We start from the raw sequence: 18,783 nt of genomic DNA, 5'->3' as shown, positions 1-18,783 counted from the left end.
ATGCAAAGTTTGTTTGTTTGTTTGTACGCGGACAAAATGGTATTGATTTTCTTTCTTAGTATCAGCTCTGGAATTAATTCCTGATGGCGATAGGCTTCCTAAATCGTGATGGGGCGGAATACACATGGCGAAAAGTTGGTGTCCTAGTTGCGTATCTGCTTGCCCCTTCAGGGATAAAGGCGTGATTTATGATAAAGATCTAAGGGGTCTAGGTCCATGTTAATGGTGTCAGTACTCCAGTTATTTGACTCTACTGCCTTCTTGACTTCCTCGTCCAAAAACCAAAGGTTTTACCACTTAGAAAATCTTAATGTACTCAAAATACTTAAAGAAATAGGAAGAGGTGTTACCACTTAACATTTTAATATAATATTCAAAATATGTTAATGAATATCATGGAAAAATGAACCAACATTAAAAAGCAACATAAACAATACATAAAATTTTTAGTTTCAAAAACACAATATGTTGAACAATCCAACATAACTTTCTTTTCCAATAGCAGAAACTATCCCGGCATTATATCATTTTAGCGCATGATGAATATTAATAATTTGCCATCGCGCGGCATAATGTGAACTATTATGGAAACGTGCGATAAAATATATTTCTGTGTTGCCACATATCAAACAAAAAAATGTCTGGATACGTATTTAGTCACATTATTATAAATAGTAACCGTTCTTTGTCAAATTAGCCTAGATATTTTGTCAATGCACTTCTATGACATTTTTAGTTGATGAAATTTTATCTCCGTAAATTCTATCATACATTATTTGCCGCCCAAAAACTATATCTAGCATTAAATATTATGTATTTTGGTTAGGAGGATATTTGAAGTTGTTACTGCGTATTATGGGGTTTAATATGTCTCAGATATATATATTGTCAATGTAGCTAAAAAGTTCAGCACAAAAAACCATAATATTTTTTTTTTTTTGGTTTGATTTACTCTCTCAGCCATACAGCCTAGGCTGTCTTCTTTTATACTCCTTCTTTATTACAATTTAAAGGCCGGAGCCATATCTGTAATATTCTTGAATTATAAGACGAAAGTCATGTTTGCAACGTTCCCAATTATAAGGCTGAAGCCATGTCTGAAATATTCTCAATTATAAGGCCGAAGCCATATCTGATATAGTCACAATTCTAAGGCCGAGGCCATGTCTGAAATAGAATCATAATATTTAAGATTATTTTATAAATTCGAATTTCAAATATTTATTTGTTCTTAAAAAAAGTGCTACTTTTACCCCAGTATAAGTCATTATATCGAACAGTTTAGAGAATAACACTCTACAGAAAGATGATTTATGTGTTTGCCAGTGCGTTACTCTATCGAGATTTCTTCGGCGGAATAGAGATGTGGGGCGTATTCCGGATACACGAGCTTTGTTTGGCCTCTGCGACCATTAAATACACTCGATACATATTGGTCGTATAGAATGGATTGTTAAAATGGGAACTTGTATTTTATGTGCCAGTATTTTTTGAATTTGATTGTGTTTTTTTTGCTAAAAAAAGTTTTGAATTTTTCGCGTCTATATTTTTTATTGCGTCCACGAAGAAGGTTGAATACATTGTAAAGATATTTGTGTTGCAAAAATCATCCTTTTTGTTAATTAAACGTATTTTTCCAACAGTAAAACGTGGCTTTTGGATCGTTGGGGCGTGTGTTCGATTCTCATTCTCTTACGTGGGTTTTTTTTAATTCGGAAATCTAATTTGCTCGAGATTGGATTTGCGCCCGTAATGGCGACAACTCGCGTGGGTCAGAAATTTTGTGAGTGCACTCATGTTATCTTTGTTTGAGCGAGTTTGCTTTTTGGGATATTTTTTTATACAATTAAATAATGAGAGGTTGGTTGGTGGAACAAAAATTAAACTCTGATTATTAAAATACTCATTTTCTCGCGACTTTGCTGTTGCTTATCTACCACGTGTTTAAGCTGTTTTATATATTTAAATTAACACAAGCCATAATTCCAAAGCCTAATATGTAGTTGTGTTGTGAACCATGAAGTTCTTGATTCGATCCTCATTACGAGATACAAATATGTGTTATTTTTTAGTTTAATAGACATAAGAAAAATATATCCGAGTTGCTAGGGTTGGAATTGTTCGATATAGCGATTGATAGTCTTAACAGATATTTTTGTAAATCTTAAAGGGAGGACTATGTTCAGTGGTGGACTTTTCATTGCTGATGATAATGTCAATAGGCCCTCAATTCACGTCATAGAATATAATATAAGCTACACAATACCGCAGCCTAATTCTTCGTGAATATAGACGTGAGTTTATACATGTAATTATACCTATATATATAAAAGTTAGTTACACTATTTATAACTCAAGTACAGCTGAACTGATTTAGCTGAAAATTGGTAGGGAGGTAGCTTAGAATTAGGAGATGGACATAGGATACTTTTTATCCCGTTCCAACGGGAACGGGACGTGACATAAAACGTGGTATAACAAAACGAAATTTGGTATAGAGATAGTTTAAGACCCTGGGAAGACTATAGGCTACTATCGTGGGAAAGTATATAGTGGGACTTTTATCCTGGAAATCTCCTTCAGGCAGGCGAAGCCGCGAGGCAAAAGCTAGTACAAAATATTATCAATATGTAGATAAAGTAACCCAATAGTTAGTAAACCTAGCATAATAAAACCCAAGACGCAAAGGCATTCCTTTTGCGGCACTTCGAATGCTAACACAATTTCAAGTGTCTAATGTCAGTAGTAATTTCGAGTGTTTGGAGGCATTGACCCCCAGGGATCGGGCTGAATACGTGCCTGTCTATGTTAGTCATATTATCTCCGTTTACGTCGTAATTTTGTGATTTTAGTATAAAATTTGAACCTTATGGTAATATATTTATGGATTTTGGCGTGTTACTTTAATGTATAGGCGGACTTAATGTATTTAACTAGGTTTTGAGTCGCGGTTTGACCTCCGTGATTATGTTTTTTTTTAGAATAAAAGCTCGCTGCGCACTTATACGGGATAAAATGTTTGTTATTCCAAGATATCGTAAATTTTTTGTGGTAGTTTATAACTTCATTATTTCACCTGATTTGAAGCGCCATCTTGGGAGACCACCGGCTAAATGGAGTGAACAAATCACTAAACCTTTGCAACTCAAGTTGCACGATGCAATTCACGCCGCCGATGATAGAACCAGATGGAGGACGCTTATAGACTTTATAGACTCAGCCTACTGCGGTCACGATCCTCAGCATTAAGGGAATGACAGGATGGATGATTTCACCTGATCATTTTTCTGACGGTATTCAGTCAGTGTACCGCAATAACATTTAAAAGGGTTCTGCGATTCCGTCGTAATTACTACTAATAAACAGGATTTCAAACATGTATTACACAGGGGCCTTATTCTCTATCCCGCACGTTATTTTAACAGTGCGTAACAAGCACGTAACACAACGCATCATGTTTAGGACTATAGAAATTTGGCTTACAGAATACCATTCCACGCACATTTCTCGAAGATAACATGACACGGCCGCGTTACGCGTTTACACTATCATACAGAATAAGGGCCCAGAATTGTAAATTCTTTCCAAGAATCAAAGTTTTTTTGTGATTATTCACTGTCTTATTTTTGTGTTGATTCAACAGTAATTAATTTAAATAAGACTAGCTTTTGCTCGCGGCTTCGCCCGCGTGGCGGAGTTTTCCGGGATAAAAGTCCCGCTATATATTTTCCTGGGATATAAAGTGGCTTCCCAGGGTCTTAAACTATCTTCATACCAAATTTCATAAATATCCGTTCAGTAGATTTCGAGAAAATCGCTAACATACAGACAGACAGAAAAGGAGACTTTGTTTTATAATATGTATACTGACATTATTATCTATTACAATATTTATGAACTGAAACATTTCAGCTATGAAATTAAAAAAAATATATTACACACACCAGAATATTAAGTATTCACAAAACCAATTAATTTGAAAGCCTACGCAAGACCAAGTATAGAAAAGGAAAATATAACATAAATCGCATGTTCTCTGGTAATTATAATTCCAATGCCTTAAAATGTTTTATACTAGGCGTTATTCGCGGCTTCGCTTGGTTGAAAACCTTTCCCGCTACAAACATCACTAAAACATTGATCATAGACACAAGATCACTGGGTTGTTAGCGGCTTTGTTTGGTTCAAAAATCACGCCCGCTACAAATGTTCCTGAAACACTGTTCATAGCGCCATTTGGACAACAGCGCCATCTATTTAAAAATTGAAAGATTATTTGCCATGGGAACAAATTACCGGGGTACACAGTAGCTTAAGTGTTAATCCAGGACATGGTCCGTGTGTCAAATTTCATTTAAAACCATTCAGTTGTTTCTGCGTTTACATCTAAAACATTTGGACATTTTCATAAACTTTCGCATTTATAATATTTAGGTGGAAATGAGAATTTCCCTAAGTAAATGTTATTGTATTTAAATAAAACTATTTTTTGTTTATCGAAGTTTTTTTTTTTATATTTTTCTCCCGACGTTTCGAAGATTATGCAAGATTATGCTATACCGCCTGCAAGGTCACAGTAGGTCGAGGGGGGGGGGGGGGTACTGAGTTGTTGGACATCCGAAAAGGCAAAGTTACAATATCCTCCTACATAATGATTTCTTACGTTTACATGAAAGTTAGACATTGAAATAAAACTATATTACAAATTTTATTACGATTTTTTATATTATGATTTTCTTCACATGTTTCGAAGACTTTGCAGCCTTCATGGTCACGCGAGGGACTTAGGTGTTAGTTCTCCGAGAAGTTACAATCTACCTACATTTTACTATTATACAAAAACCGCGATAAAATCCGAAAAATATTTTTATTTCAATGACTAACATTCGCGTAAACTAAAGAAATCATAATGTTATTGTATTAGTTATGTACACAACTTGTAAATTTAACCCCGAAGAAGTAGATAGAGACGCAACTAAAGTACTTTTCGTCACTTTTATTCAGTCCCATGATATGATACGAGTACAATCCATCGCCATATCGAAAATTGGAGTCCGAGCTAACTGAACAGATAACGTTACATAATTTTACCTCACCTGGTATTCAAACCAGGGCCTCAGCATAACAGTACCACAATAAACCGCCATGCCAGTCGGTAAATATAATTTCCCCACACAAACGTACCAAGACAATCTCGACTATTCGTTCCCATTGTGGGACTGCCAAGCATGTTATTGCAGCTCTCGACGGGGGGCGAATCAAATATAAAAATATTTTCACTGCCATGTTTGTGTTATTAATTCGTTTTGGGAATCTATCTTACTCCGTCGCTTGGGCCGGATCCAAATCTGGATTTGTGTAAAACATAGTATTGTCATAACGTCCTTGTACAGTGAGGGTAAATCATCTCGATGTATGTGTTTTTATTTGCGTGATTAGTTGGTGAAGATCGCGACCAGTCGGCTAGGGGACGATAGAGTTCTTCCAAAATTAAATAGTAAACATTTAATGTATTCAAATCTACATATATAAAAATGAATCCCTATTTCCCTTGGTCATGCCATCACGCGTGAACGGCTGGACCGATTACACTATTATTTTTTTGTTGTGTTTGTTATTGTCAGGAGAAGGATGACATGAAAAAAAATTAAAAAATTGCGCGGAAAATTAGAAAATTTAAGAAAACTTAATACTAATTTAACATAACTGTCAGTGGTTTGAAATAACTGTCAGCGATCGACAGAATGCGCGCGTGGATACATAGCTAAGACAGGACAACGTCTGTCGGGTCGACTAGTATAATATATTTTAATAGTTCGGTTATACTTATTACAAAAGGGAAGATGGCAGGAATAGTGTTATATGGACTCTTCACCACTGCTACAGCCTCAGATCGCATTTTTTTACACAAATCGATCGGTCATTGCAATGAATAATCGAGCGCGCTACACTCGTCAGTGGGTAGGCAAACATCATAAATCTTCTTCTGCTATTGTTATTTTTCACTCTCGCGTGTTATTCTTTGGGATGGTTTGATTTATTTCCCCTTGTACGGGTTTATTAGGTTGATTGTGTTATTTTTACTGAATGGATGTTGAGTTGTCTTTTAGAATTTGAAACGGAGTCCTTTTTGATGAACACATGAAATATTACTGAGTGTATATAAATAAGTATATGAAGTATATAGTGTATACGAAGCGGCGATTGCCTAGTTGGGTGTGGAACGGACTGCCGAGACGAATGTCAATTTTCTTTAAATGTTTTTATTCACCATTAAATCAAGCGATAATTCACAAAGAATACACACATAATTTCAGAAAAGTCAGATGTGTGTGCCCTTTGGATTTGAGCCTGCAGACATTCGTCTGGGCAGCCCGTTCCATAGCCAACTAGACAATAGACGCATACTACTTTGTAATTTTTTGAAATGAAATTATAATAATATTCCCTGTTAATGACCGTATGTTGACTTATATTTATAAAGGTTTTGGTTTGTTTATGCAATGATCTGGAGTATGTACTGAAAATAATAAATATTTATAAATCCCACGAAACTATTCTAAGCATTTAATTATTTCTTTATAAAATTTAACAAAAATACAATTTTCGTTATGAACTAAGACAAATAACTCTTAGGTGGTAACATACTAATAATATTAAATTTAGATCATAAGACAAAAACTATACCTCGGTCCCTACACTAGGCACAGCCTGTATCGTAGGCGACCGATTTACATACCGCGTTACACATTATAATAAAATAAAGTATTTAAAATTAATATTTAAATCATCCCGGTTTCAAGACTTCCCGCGGCCACTAGACGCATGTGGGAAAGTAAAATTTAAAAAATTGATGATACGGAGATTCCAGACGTAATGTCTGGATAAAGTAAAATGCCATGAAGGACTTTTTAATATGATTTTTCATTATCTCAGCCGAATATCAGCCGTGGCGGCCAATCTCAACGGATATCAGCCAGGTACGCAGGAGATATTGTAGTGCACAAGTGTGTGCGCAATACAAAGCTGTATTCTTTGTTTCTTCACTCTCACAGTCGGATGAAACGGCAATCCGACATGACCGGAGAGTTAGGCGCAGGATCAAATGTTTTAAGAGTTTTCCGAGGCGCGGAGGTATCACACCTCCAAGTTCCTGACTCCGAGCTGCGATTGAGTAATTATTAATATGGAAAAACCCAGTCACAATAATTTTTGTCTCGACCGTGGATTCGAACCTAGGACCTCGACGATAGTCGTACTCGTACCGTGTACAATTACAACTATGCTACCGAAGCAATCAATCTGAATTTTGTACTGGGCGTGGTGTCCCACTATCAGTTCAACGATCATTTCGTCTTGTCATTGCATGTAAATTAAAAAACAAGTCCATACTAAATACCTACATCGTTACCAACATTTAAGCTTAACAAACATAAAAATATTAACTTATTAAACACAAAGTGTACTTACCGATACGACTTAACTTTTTAATAAAAGAACATTTATAAGAAAAACCAATTAGGACTTCATAGGGATCTTTTTATCCATTAAAGGAAAAAAGATAAAAGAAATTTATACGTTGTAGGAATTCTGATAATTAAAGCAAGGCCCTGCCCTAGGGCATTAATTATAATTTATTCGATATTTTCGGTGGCTGTATTCAGCTTTAGACCTTTGTGTATTTAAGTAGTTTATTTGTGGTTCAAATTAATAAAAGAATTTGAGTTCAGAATTCGTAATAATTATTTCAAGGATGGATATTGGATTGTTTTCCTGAATTGATAGTGGATTAGAACTGAACGCGGTTTGGGTTCGATTCACTGGAATATAATAATAATAATATCAGCCCTGGATTATATACTGTCCTACTGCTGGGCACGGGCCTTTTCTACGTCTGAGAGGGATTAGGCCTTAGTCCACCACGCTGGCCTAGTGCGGGTTGGTAGACTTCACAGACAATTTCTCAGGTATGCAGGTTTCCTTACGATCTTTTCCTTCACCGTTAAAGCTAACGATAATTCACAAAGAATACACACATGATTTTAGAAAAGTCAGAGGTGTGTGAACTTGGCATTTGAACCTGCGGACATTCGTCTTAGCAGTCCGTTTCACACCCAACGAGGCTATCCCGCTTTTTTTAGGACTAGTAAATTAACGAAAAAAAAATCTAAGACATAAATAATTCAGGGCATAGTCTGTCTTTGTTCCAAATTTCATCAAATGTTTATACGTTGCTAAGTAAACTTCTAACAAGCATATTCACGAACTTTCACATTTATAAGTAAAATACTGTCAAATATAATATGCAATAAACACCGCTCCGCCATATATTAAAGGACACATTAATTTCTTTTGCGAAATATGACAAATGTACTATGCCTACAAAATATGATATCAAAGAGAATTTTCGCTCGTCTCGAATCAAAATATCAAAGAGTTGTCACTCAAGTTCTGACAGTTGCCACTTTCCCACACTTTATTATTTTATTTTTTAAATATGAAAGTGACGGGTACAGTCGTGCGCTCAAATTTTCATTTGCCTTATTTTTTTGCTTGTTTTTCTTCTAACGTCTGCTGTCAAAATCAAATATTGTTTAACGTAAAGAAAATAGGTTATGGTTTTAATTATCAGAATACTTAACAATAGTTCTAAAATAATATCTTATGGCCATTAATACTTGCCACGGGGTATCTTATGATCATCGCAAATATACTTCCACATTGCATTAAATTATAAATAATTAGGTATCATTATATATATCATTCAGCTTTAAATATTTAAATTTGGCCCAGTCACTGATGGTAGGATATATTTAATATCCGCCCGGGTAGCGTCCACCGTTTACAAGGTGTTACAACCTGCCATGGTGGCCCACGTAAATATGTCGCGTTCCGAGTCAGCCTGTGTATATCTGGTTCCAACAGGCCGGCATAGTTATGTCGACTGCCGAGGGGTAATCATCTCTCGTCAGTCGACATCCTATTGGACCCCCTTCCACCTACCATCAGGTGGGGTCGATTTGCCGTAGCCGTATAAGTCAAGATCGAGTCCGATCCCGTATCGAGTCTTTACTTTCATGTGGTAGACATAATATTTATAGTGATTATACAAAAAATAAAAATAAAAAGCGGCGATAGCCTAGTTGGGTGTGGAACGGACTGCCGAGTCCAATGTCCGCTGGTTCAAATCCCAAGGGCACACACCTCTGACTTTTCTAAAATCATGTGTGTATTCTTTGTGAATTTATCGTTCGCTTTAACGGTGAAGGAAAACATCGTGAGGAAACCTGCACATCTGAGAAGTTCTCTGTAGGAATTTCGAAGGTGTGTGAAGTCTACCAATCCGCACTAGGCCAGCGTGGTGGACTAAGGCCTAATCCTTCTCAGTAGTAGAGGAGGCCCGTGCTCAGCAGTGGGCAAGTATATAATACAGGGCTGATATTATTATACAAAAAATAATAATAACATTTTGGTCGGAGGATAATCTACTGTACTGATTTATTCTTTCCATCAGATTACATGGAGTACCTTCCCATCTATCAACATCTCACCGTTAAACTTGAGTGACACTTAACAAACAAGAACAAACATGTTAAAACAAATGGAAGCTTTAGACGTAACGCATTTACCTCTAAACTGAACAGATACTGTTTCGAATAGCCGGAGGTTATGTGCCTTTAAGTCCTTGTTCGACGCAATTACGTGCTGATATTCAGGACTTGATTACCGCCATGCTGTAGACATGTTTGTCAACAGAAAAGGCCGGCAGATGGCAGGATAACTGACTCTCAAAACACTTACGCGAAGTGAGTTAGTTTACGTATGCTGAGTAAAATTACCCGTAGAACGTTCTTTTTGCTTTTCAAATTCATATTCCTTTATGGGCCATGGTGATAATTTAACACCAGATGTGTCACTTGCTCGTTTGCGGAATATTTTAGAAGCAATAAATTATTATTCGCAAATAAATCTTAATAACTGTGTACGCCCTTGTACCAAGGTGACTAGACATGTAAAAACGTGGAATTGCGAACTCCACTTGAATCACTCACCTCCGTCCACCATGGAAGGAACTATCAGAACCTTCCATCGAATCCTCTCCCTGCTTGGCATTTCCATTTTTGCCAAAGAAGAATGGAACTCCAAAAAATGGCTGGCGCTGCAAATATTCACATTCATAAACGGCTTTATAACTTCCATCCTCACCAGCATTTTTGTGATTGCTAATGTATCAGACCTCTTCTTGTTCATCCAAGGAGCCTGTATTTGGACGACGTCAGTGATTATGTCAATATCTCTGGGTGTATGTTTATTATTTAGGAAAGCTTTCCGAAATTTTCTCGATGAGATGGTCTTTGAAGATGCTGTCTTAGAGATACCGTTAATTAAATTAGTGGTGATGGCAGAAGGGGGTGAAAAAATGGCAGAATTGAAAACCTTAGTGCTGGAAAGCCAGGAGAAGTTGTTGAAGTATACGAAGATCTTATTGAAGACGTATATGGCTATCGTTTGGTTGTGTGCTATTTTGTATATCTGTACGCCTGTTTATCTCATGATCACGACTGATGACAAATCTTTACGGCTTTTAGGTAAGATCTTTTGCATTAAAATTGCTTCAAATATAATATTTTTTTCAAATCTTGATAGCACTGGTTTATATATTCAAAATTCACTTTTGCTTGTAGTTTTTCGATGAGTTTATTATTAAAAAAAAGGGATTAAAATATGCCTTTATTAATCGGGTATAATGTATCCTTTTATTGTTAAAAGATATCTAGATCTATCTGGAATCTATATAGTAGTTCTATAGATTCAGACTAAATAAACTCATAAGCTTTTAAAGTTATTTGTTCTACTTTGTAGATTAACGATACGTTTAGTTTTAAAATATGTTGTTATTAGATCTGCAATGTTTCAGCATTTGACATGTGGTTTCCGTGGAGTTTGGACAACTTCAAGGTCTACATCGCCTCGTTTGTATTCGACGCGTACGGCGCCAGCCTGTGCTGCATTTGTATGTATAAATACTTTGACCTTACCTACCAAATCAATGGTGTAAAATCTTATCACTGTGATGCGGATATCGGGATTATTTTTTCATTATCACTACATAGTATAAAACAAAGTCACTTTCTCTGTCTCTATGTATGCTTAAATCTTTAAAACTACGCAACAGATTTTGATGCGGTTTTTTTAATAGATGGAGTGATTCAAGAGGAAGGTTTATATGTATAATAATAACATCCATTAAATAGTGGAGAAATACTGTTATTTTGTTATGTTATACCCGTGCGAAGCCAGAGCGGGCCGCTATGTTTTGATATACAACGTTCACAGTTTTTCTGTAGTGTATTTAGTATCAGCATTGCACCCGTGCGAAGCCGGGGCGGGTCGCTAGTTATTGTATAATTCTAAGTGCCACGGCAATTCATATACGGTAGAAACATCTAGAAATTTGAACAACGAGCTTGGGGCCTTACTGTCTATGACAATGTAAACTGGTAACATGACCGCGTTACTCTATCTTTGTGTAATTTGTGTGGAATGGTATGCTGTATGGAAATGTATATTGTCCTAATTGCGACCCGGTTCGTATCGTGCTTGTGACGCATTGTCGAAATAACGACTGGCATAGAGAACAATTGGTGGTAGGTCTCTAATATGTGAGAGTTCGCCTGGGTAGTTACCACCGCAATATCTATTTCTGCCGCCAAGCAGCAGTGTGTAGTCATTGTGTTTCGGTTTAAAGGACATTGTAGTCAGTGTAACTACTGGACATAATAAGACTTAACAACTCAGGTTTCAGGAAGGCGAGCGCAGTGAAATACCAAACAATAGTTTGGATGATGTTTCTACTGTTTATGGGTGGTGGTTTAAAGGCAAGCTCGTCTTGTCATTCAAAGCAATAAAAAAAAAAAACAACGTCCCTGGATGACATTGAACCTGATCATATGGATATATTAGAACTTATATTCCTTAATTTATTTGCTTACTAAGTGTATAATAATTGTTGTTGTTACATTTTATGTTCTTGTGACTTAGTACTCCTTTTCAGACCTTGCAAATTTGATGATTATTAAATTAATGGCTAACACTGTTATGTTTTTCGAAAGGATGTCAACAGTTTCTATAGTTTAGTGATTAAAAGAAGAAATTTGCAAATCAGATGTCTATTAGGTAGTCTAACATATTCAAAAGACCTACCATCTAGTATCAAATTCGTACATCCAAAAAATATAAGCTCAATTCCAGCATATCCCGGATTCCAATCTACCATCATCCTCCTGGTGGGACAGGTTATCCGTCAGCTTCGCATCCTCACCTTCATTCTGCTGAATCTCAACGAGTTAGTCATTGAGCTGGTTGGCAACAAGAATCCATCATGGCAGACGCATTGCACATCAGTTTTGGTACAGTGCGTCAAACATTATATTAAACTTAAAAGGTTAGTATATCTTTCTAGGCTAACCTAGAAAGTACTAACTAGGCTAACCTAAAATCTGTATTATACTTAGGTATAATCTGTATTATACTTAGGTATAATCTGTATTATACTTAGGTATATATTTGTGACGCTACAAAATTAGTTGTTACATAAAGCCTACATTTCTTCTACACACACGTATAATAAAACAGAACTCAGTTTATCGAAATATTGAAAAAAGCAATGAAAATACGTGACTACAAAAGTACTATGCAAAGTAAATTAGAGAATTTTATAATTATTTATGTCTCTCTGTTTTTCTGCTTATTTGTTAACGCGTATCCTCGAAACTACAAAACGGATTATCTTGTAGTTTTCACAGGTGGACATTGCTTCATTAAAATGGGATATCAGAAATAATAGTCGCTATTACAAGGTATTTGCAATAGACTTTAGAACCTTCGTTAGAATTCTTCGATGTGGGTGGAGTTCTATTTCTTCTAGAAAGCTATTATATAAGTAGATTTAGGCTATGATCTTCATAAAATATATGTATACGCCAAGTCACCGCGTAGACGTTAGTTTTTGCCGCTATTACATGACATAATGGCTGTAAGAGCTGATAAGATCTTATTTTCAGATTCAGTAACCGCCTGAACTATATCTGCCGACCATTTTATCTGACGCTCATATTAGTATCTACTATGTTGGTTTGCATGTGTTCTGTTAAAATTGCTACTTCTGTAAGTATATTACTGATATATAAACTTATATTAACAAACGTTACTTTACGTTACGCTGTGCAATACTAATTTATACTAATATATATCTGAAGAGTTTGTTTGAACGGGCTTATCTCAGAAATTACTAAATCGACTTTCATTTATTTTTACCAATAGGGAGCTACATTACTCCTAACGTTATAGGGTAGGTTTTCTTAGAAAATATTCATGCTAGAAGATCTTTTCAACCGGGCGTAACTGCAGGCAAAATGTAGTATATTTCGCAATAACGAGCTATGGTATCATAGAAAGGGGCGTTGTTGATATCGTAATGATATTTCAGTTAGTTGTCTGATGAACAGAGTATGGCAAAATATATTTCTGATCTTAGAGGTAGATGCGTGATGCGTCTAAAAATGTTTCTGTTCAAAAACTACTAAAAACAAAAGAAATAATTACATAGTTACAAAGCCGTATAAGCGGCGATAGCCTAGTTGATTGTTGAACGGACTGCCGAGAGGAATGTCGCAAGTTTGAAACCCATGGGCACACACCTCTGATTCTTCTAAACATTATGTGTGTATTCTTTGTGAATTATCGCTTGCTTTAACGGTGACGAGAAACATCGTAAGGAAACCTGCACACCTGAGAAGTTCTCTATAGGAATTTTGAGGGTGTGTGAAGTCTACAAATCCGCACTAGGCCAGCGTGGTAGACTAAGGCCCAATCCCTCTCAGTAGATAGACGAGGCCCGTGCCCAACAGTGGGACAGTATATAACACAGGGCTGATATTATATTACTTGGCATCTTATTAAAGGGCGTTGAAATTGGTAAAAAGAATTGAGTGACCAATTTGTTTCAGAAGACATTTTTTGTAGATATAACAATACCCTAAGAGGCGTAAAACGGTTACCCAAATTGTTTTATGTTTCAGGAAAAATTATCTCCGGACACTACAAAATATTACGTGCACGAATTCTGTTTCATACAAGTGGTGCTCATGTTTTGTCTTCTAGGTCAGCATGTTGAGAATGAGGTACGTTGAAGAAGCTGTTTCATAGTGCCTTGTAATAGGGTTTAATATTGTGAATATTTGTAGGTTGTCATTCAAAGATACGTGTTTAGAATTTAATATAAAAAATTTAACTTCAATTTTGATAGCTTGAAAATACGTTTAAACATTATTCCAGGTTATTGGAATTTAAAACGGTTTGCACAAAGAAATTTCAAGTTCGTACATTGGACTGTTATGTTGTGCTTTGTTGTTTTTAAGTTCGCGCTGTTGCTTGCGTCTGCAGTTTCCAACAACAACTTTTGTATTTTATGCTTCATTCATAGAATATTTTAGTTTATAATTTGTTATTTGATAGGTTTTTTTTAAGTTTTTTTTTTGTGTTCGATTACTGGGTTGGTGGTGTAGTTGTATTTGAACACGACTACTGCGCTGAGGTCCTTAGTTCGAATCTCGAGTCGCCAAAATAATTATGACTTCCATCTAAAAAAAAACACCCAGTCTCATCTCGGAGTCAGGAAGTTGGCGGTGTGAAACCCCCGTGCCTTGGAAAGCACGTAAAGCCGTTCGCCCTACGCCTGATATCTCCGGTCATGTGAGATTGCCGTCTCACCAGACTATAAAAGTGAAGGAATAGAGAGTGTACCCGTATATTGCGCACACACTTGTGCACTATAATATCTCCTGCGTACCTGGCCGATCTCCGTTGAGATTGGCTGCTGTGGTCGAAAATTCGGCCAAGAGGATTCATTTCACTGGGTCGGGCAAAGTGATATGTAGTTTTTCTACTTAATATTAGCACAGAGTGTGGAGCTTGTGCCTGATAATGTTATAAGCTTGTCCCCTATCATAGCAGGGGATGATACACATGGCGGAAAGTGGATGCACGAGATTGTGCCGCCGTCCGCTGGATAATGGCGTAAGTGTGTGTATGTATGTATGCGTGTGTGTGAGTTTTTTTTGTTTAATATGGTACTTGTAATAAGAAAGTTTGTGTAAATATATTATACAGACTATTTAGCGTTAAGCTCAATACATTTTAACTTAATCTTATGGATGTATATATTAACATTTGGTCAGACGTTTGTTACAAGTACTTCCATAAAACACCGAATGGATTCCTTGGACAGTGGACCTTAGGAAGGACATGGGTTACTTTTAACCCCGGGAAAACTTGTACTCAATGAAAAGCTAGTCATGTGCATATTATTTATATTTTAGTGTGAAAAGCTAGAAGTCGCCGTATTGGAGCAGTGGCATATCTTCAACAAACCACACCAGACAAACGTACGCATATTCCATACAGCCGTGAGTCAGCGCATGCCTATTTACATTTTCGGAACTATCCCGCTGTCACTGCCGACATTTACTTGGGTAAGTTAGAATTTGAATTAAGAACATTATATTCTTAATTTAAATCTCTGTATTCTTTTTTTATGAATTAAAATTAGTCTGTCAACAGAAATAGAATTTCAATTCGACAAAAAACATCTATATATTTTTTTTATTATTAATTATTTCTTAAGGCGATACCTTAAAGGTGAAACAAAATGTATGAAAATGGACCTTGAGGTATCGCCTTAAGTAAAGTCTTTATTCTAATTACTTCAAAAGGAATATGTACACAATTTGTGGAATAAAAAATATTTTTAACAGTCATATACATTTTGGAGCCGATGTAACATTTCTAGAGACTACTTTTTTCAGTGTAGGTTATTTATTATTAAATTATTGGTAATTTAATTTAATAAGATTAATTATTTATATTTCTGTGACATAGTCGAAAAAATGTATTCAAATTATTATTACCGTCATAAGGCTACAATTAACAGAAGACTGAATGCAAAATCATTTTGACCTTAATTTTATAGCTTATCTAGCACTGTTTTATTAACATTTTGACATTTTTATTGTTTGTAATTGACTAGTTGCTTTACGAACTTTAATAATACGTTGACTAATAATAATTATATTCTATGTCGTTTTCACTGAAAACTACCAATAATCCCGAAACAGAAATAAAGGGGCAACCATAAATTATTGTCTTTTAAAATCCTTGTCAACATGATATTTTTTTATTCAGCATAAGTAAACATGAATATAGGTCCTTGTAATAGTGAGCCAGGGAACTTTCAGTTCCATAGTAATGTAGACTCTCTCCGCAGCAAATTCACACGTCTGCGCGGTGCCGTATAAGAAGTCTGAAACGAGGCCACCATTATTATTTAATAAAATGTATACTGGTAGGTCTCACATATGTGAGACTCCGCACCACCGTAATGGCTATTTCTGCCGCCAAGCAGCAGTGTGTGGTGACTGTTGTGTTCCGGTTTGAAGGACATTATAGCCAGTGTAACTACTGGACATAATAAGACTTAACATCTCATGTGTCAAGATGGCGAACGCAGTGGAATACTAAACAATACTTTGTAATTCATTGTTGGGTGGTGTTTCTACTGTTTATGGGCGGTCGTATCGCTTACCATCAGGCGAACGGCAAGTTTGTCTCGTCATTCAAAGCAATAAAAAAAGACTGTTGTCACAAGAATGGCATATCAAATGGCATCATCAAAAATATTTTTTGTTACAGTTCATGAAGACCGGGTCATCTTTTTTCACACTAGTGATGTCTGTATTAGAAGAAGAAAATGCATAGATAATTCATTTAAAGGCTTTGTATTAGCGACTATATCACCTTGCAAAGATATTAGATGGAGTTAAATAAAAAATATATAAGTAGATCCATAAAGCTGTTTCATTTAAAGATTGGTAGTTTTCGAAATGAACAAATCATTTGACATAGCTCGAAATAAAAAGGTCCTATCACTAGGATTTTTAAAATTAATTCTACATTTAAATATATATCTTAGGCAATAAAAACTGTTTTTATTGGGTGTATATTCACCTACATTAACCTATTGTTAGATATAATTCTATATTCGAATTTCGAATGTATGTGAACTTTTTTTTATCGGACCTCTCAGTGAACACCAGGAGAAATCTGCGAATGGGTTACTAGAATCCCCCGGCTTAGCAACTGCAGGGGCCTGGAGCAAAGATGGGAGAGAATATCTAGGAAAGGAAGTCTAGGGGATGATGAAGGAACCCTTTTAGGATGGCAGGGGAAGAAGGCCAGGGAATGTTTGCATGCCCTCATACGCTTCAATATGAATTAGCAACCATGAGGTATACATACAATTGTGTGCCTAGAGCCGTGACAATTTTCCCCCGTCTATGAGCGTGCATTCGGTGTGGAGACCAAGCACACAAGGATTGGCTCGGGGGGGGCTTATGTGAATCTGTCAACTCGCAGTAAGCCAGCGTGGTGGACTATGATCTAATCTCTTTTTCTTTAGTACAGGCCATGCCCAACAATGGGACAGTATATAACATGGCTGATATTATAACGAAACCACATAAGAAAATTCACGGCACACATTACCGTCACAAAAGCCTGCCATAAAAATGACAATTCAACCCGTCCGCACGCATTGCATTACAATAAATCTTTTCATTAAAATAAAATGATATAAACGGTAATTACAAGAACGAATTTAAATGTTAATCCGTTCGACTCAATTAACAATACATTGATTAAAATACAGAATTATGAATGTTCGATTAAAATTACTATTGACGTCACGTTGGTGTTGCGGTTTTCTCTCGGATTTTTAATTTACTACGGTGAATTGTTTACCGTGATTACGTTACGATTTTGAAACGTATTTTAAAGGGTTAAAATTCATATTTAATTGCATAATTAGAGATGGCATGTGCCAGGTTTTGTGCGCGCATACGCATACTTTTTGTCGTGAAACTCTACACTTCTTGAAACTATAGTTGCTAAGTTACAGAAGCAAGTATGTTGCTCGTTTCGTAGTAATTTACTGGTGGTAGGTCTCTCATATTTGAGAGTCCGCCTGGGTAGGTACCACCACAATGCCTACCACTGCCGCTAAGCAGCAGTGTGTAGTCATTGTTGTGTTCCGGTTTGAAGAACAATGTAACCAGTGTAGTGACACTACAGATAGTGACAGACTAGTGATAGTAGTGACTGGACATATTAAGAATTAACATCTCATGTCTCAGGATTGCTCATGGCGAGCGCAGTGGAATACCAAACAATACTTTGTAATTCCAGTTATTGGATGGTGTTTCGACAGTTTATGAGCGGTTGTATCGCTTACCATCAGGCGAACGGCAAGCTTGCGTCGTCATTCAAAGCAATAAAAAATCGCGTTTACTATGGGTATAATAAAATAATAAATAATAATAAAAAATTGTTGTAAACCATATAGTGGCGTTAGCTAATATACATGTAAGCTGTGGTTGCCTAATTGAAGAGCACAGAATTTAGCTAATGTTGTATACGTATTTTTTTTACTTGTATTGTTACTGTGCATTATTTATTTATTTATTTATTTATTTATTTAAGAAACAAACGGTCATACACAAAAAAAAAAAACATACAATGCTTTATTAACAATAAATAGGACCTATAGTTCTCTTAATATAATAGTATATCTATAAGTTTTATTGGCTAAGCTCCACCACCTACTATTGTACATTTCTTATTATACATATATTTTATTATTATTGCGCTTTTTATACAATATTTAAATAA

The 18,783-nt window shown here is 35.9% G+C and overlaps 1 protein-coding gene across 1 annotated transcript; it reads left to right on the top strand.

Moving 5' to 3' along the window:
* The first annotated feature begins 10,018 nt into the window (after positions 1-10,018).
* LOC115449366 lies at positions 10,019-16,908 on the top strand. Its single transcript, XM_037445554.1, has 7 exons — positions 10,019-10,589; positions 10,919-11,014; positions 12,253-12,445; positions 13,065-13,167; positions 14,082-14,183; positions 15,381-15,533; positions 16,750-16,908. The coding sequence occupies exons 1-7, from the start codon at positions 10,064-10,066 to the stop codon at positions 16,813-16,815; spliced, it is 1,239 nt and encodes a 412-aa protein (XP_037301451.1). The 5' UTR covers positions 10,019-10,063; the 3' UTR covers positions 16,816-16,908.
* Positions 16,909-18,783: the final 1,875 nt, after the last annotated feature.

The sequence above is a fragment of the Manduca sexta genome, chromosome 5 (assembly GCF_014839805.1).
Source record: "Manduca sexta isolate Smith_Timp_Sample1 chromosome 5, JHU_Msex_v1.0, whole genome shotgun sequence".
NCBI classification, from domain to species: domain Eukaryota; kingdom Metazoa; phylum Arthropoda; class Insecta; order Lepidoptera; family Sphingidae; genus Manduca; species Manduca sexta.
This window is presented reverse-complemented; position numbering and strand designations above follow the sequence as displayed.

Excerpts from the sequence above, each read along its gene's own strand:
- LOC115449366 (XM_037445554.1), top strand. The coding sequence starts at position 10,064 with ATGGAAGGAACTATCAGAACCTTCCATCGAATCCTCTCCCTGCTTGGC. Across the intron at positions 12,446-13,064 it reads CATTATATTAAACTTAAAAG|ATTCAGTAACCGCCTGAACT; the intron begins GTTAGTATATCT and ends TCTTATTTTCAG. Across the intron at positions 13,168-14,081 it reads CTGTTAAAATTGCTACTTCT|GAAAAATTATCTCCGGACAC; the intron begins GTAAGTATATTA and ends TTTATGTTTCAG.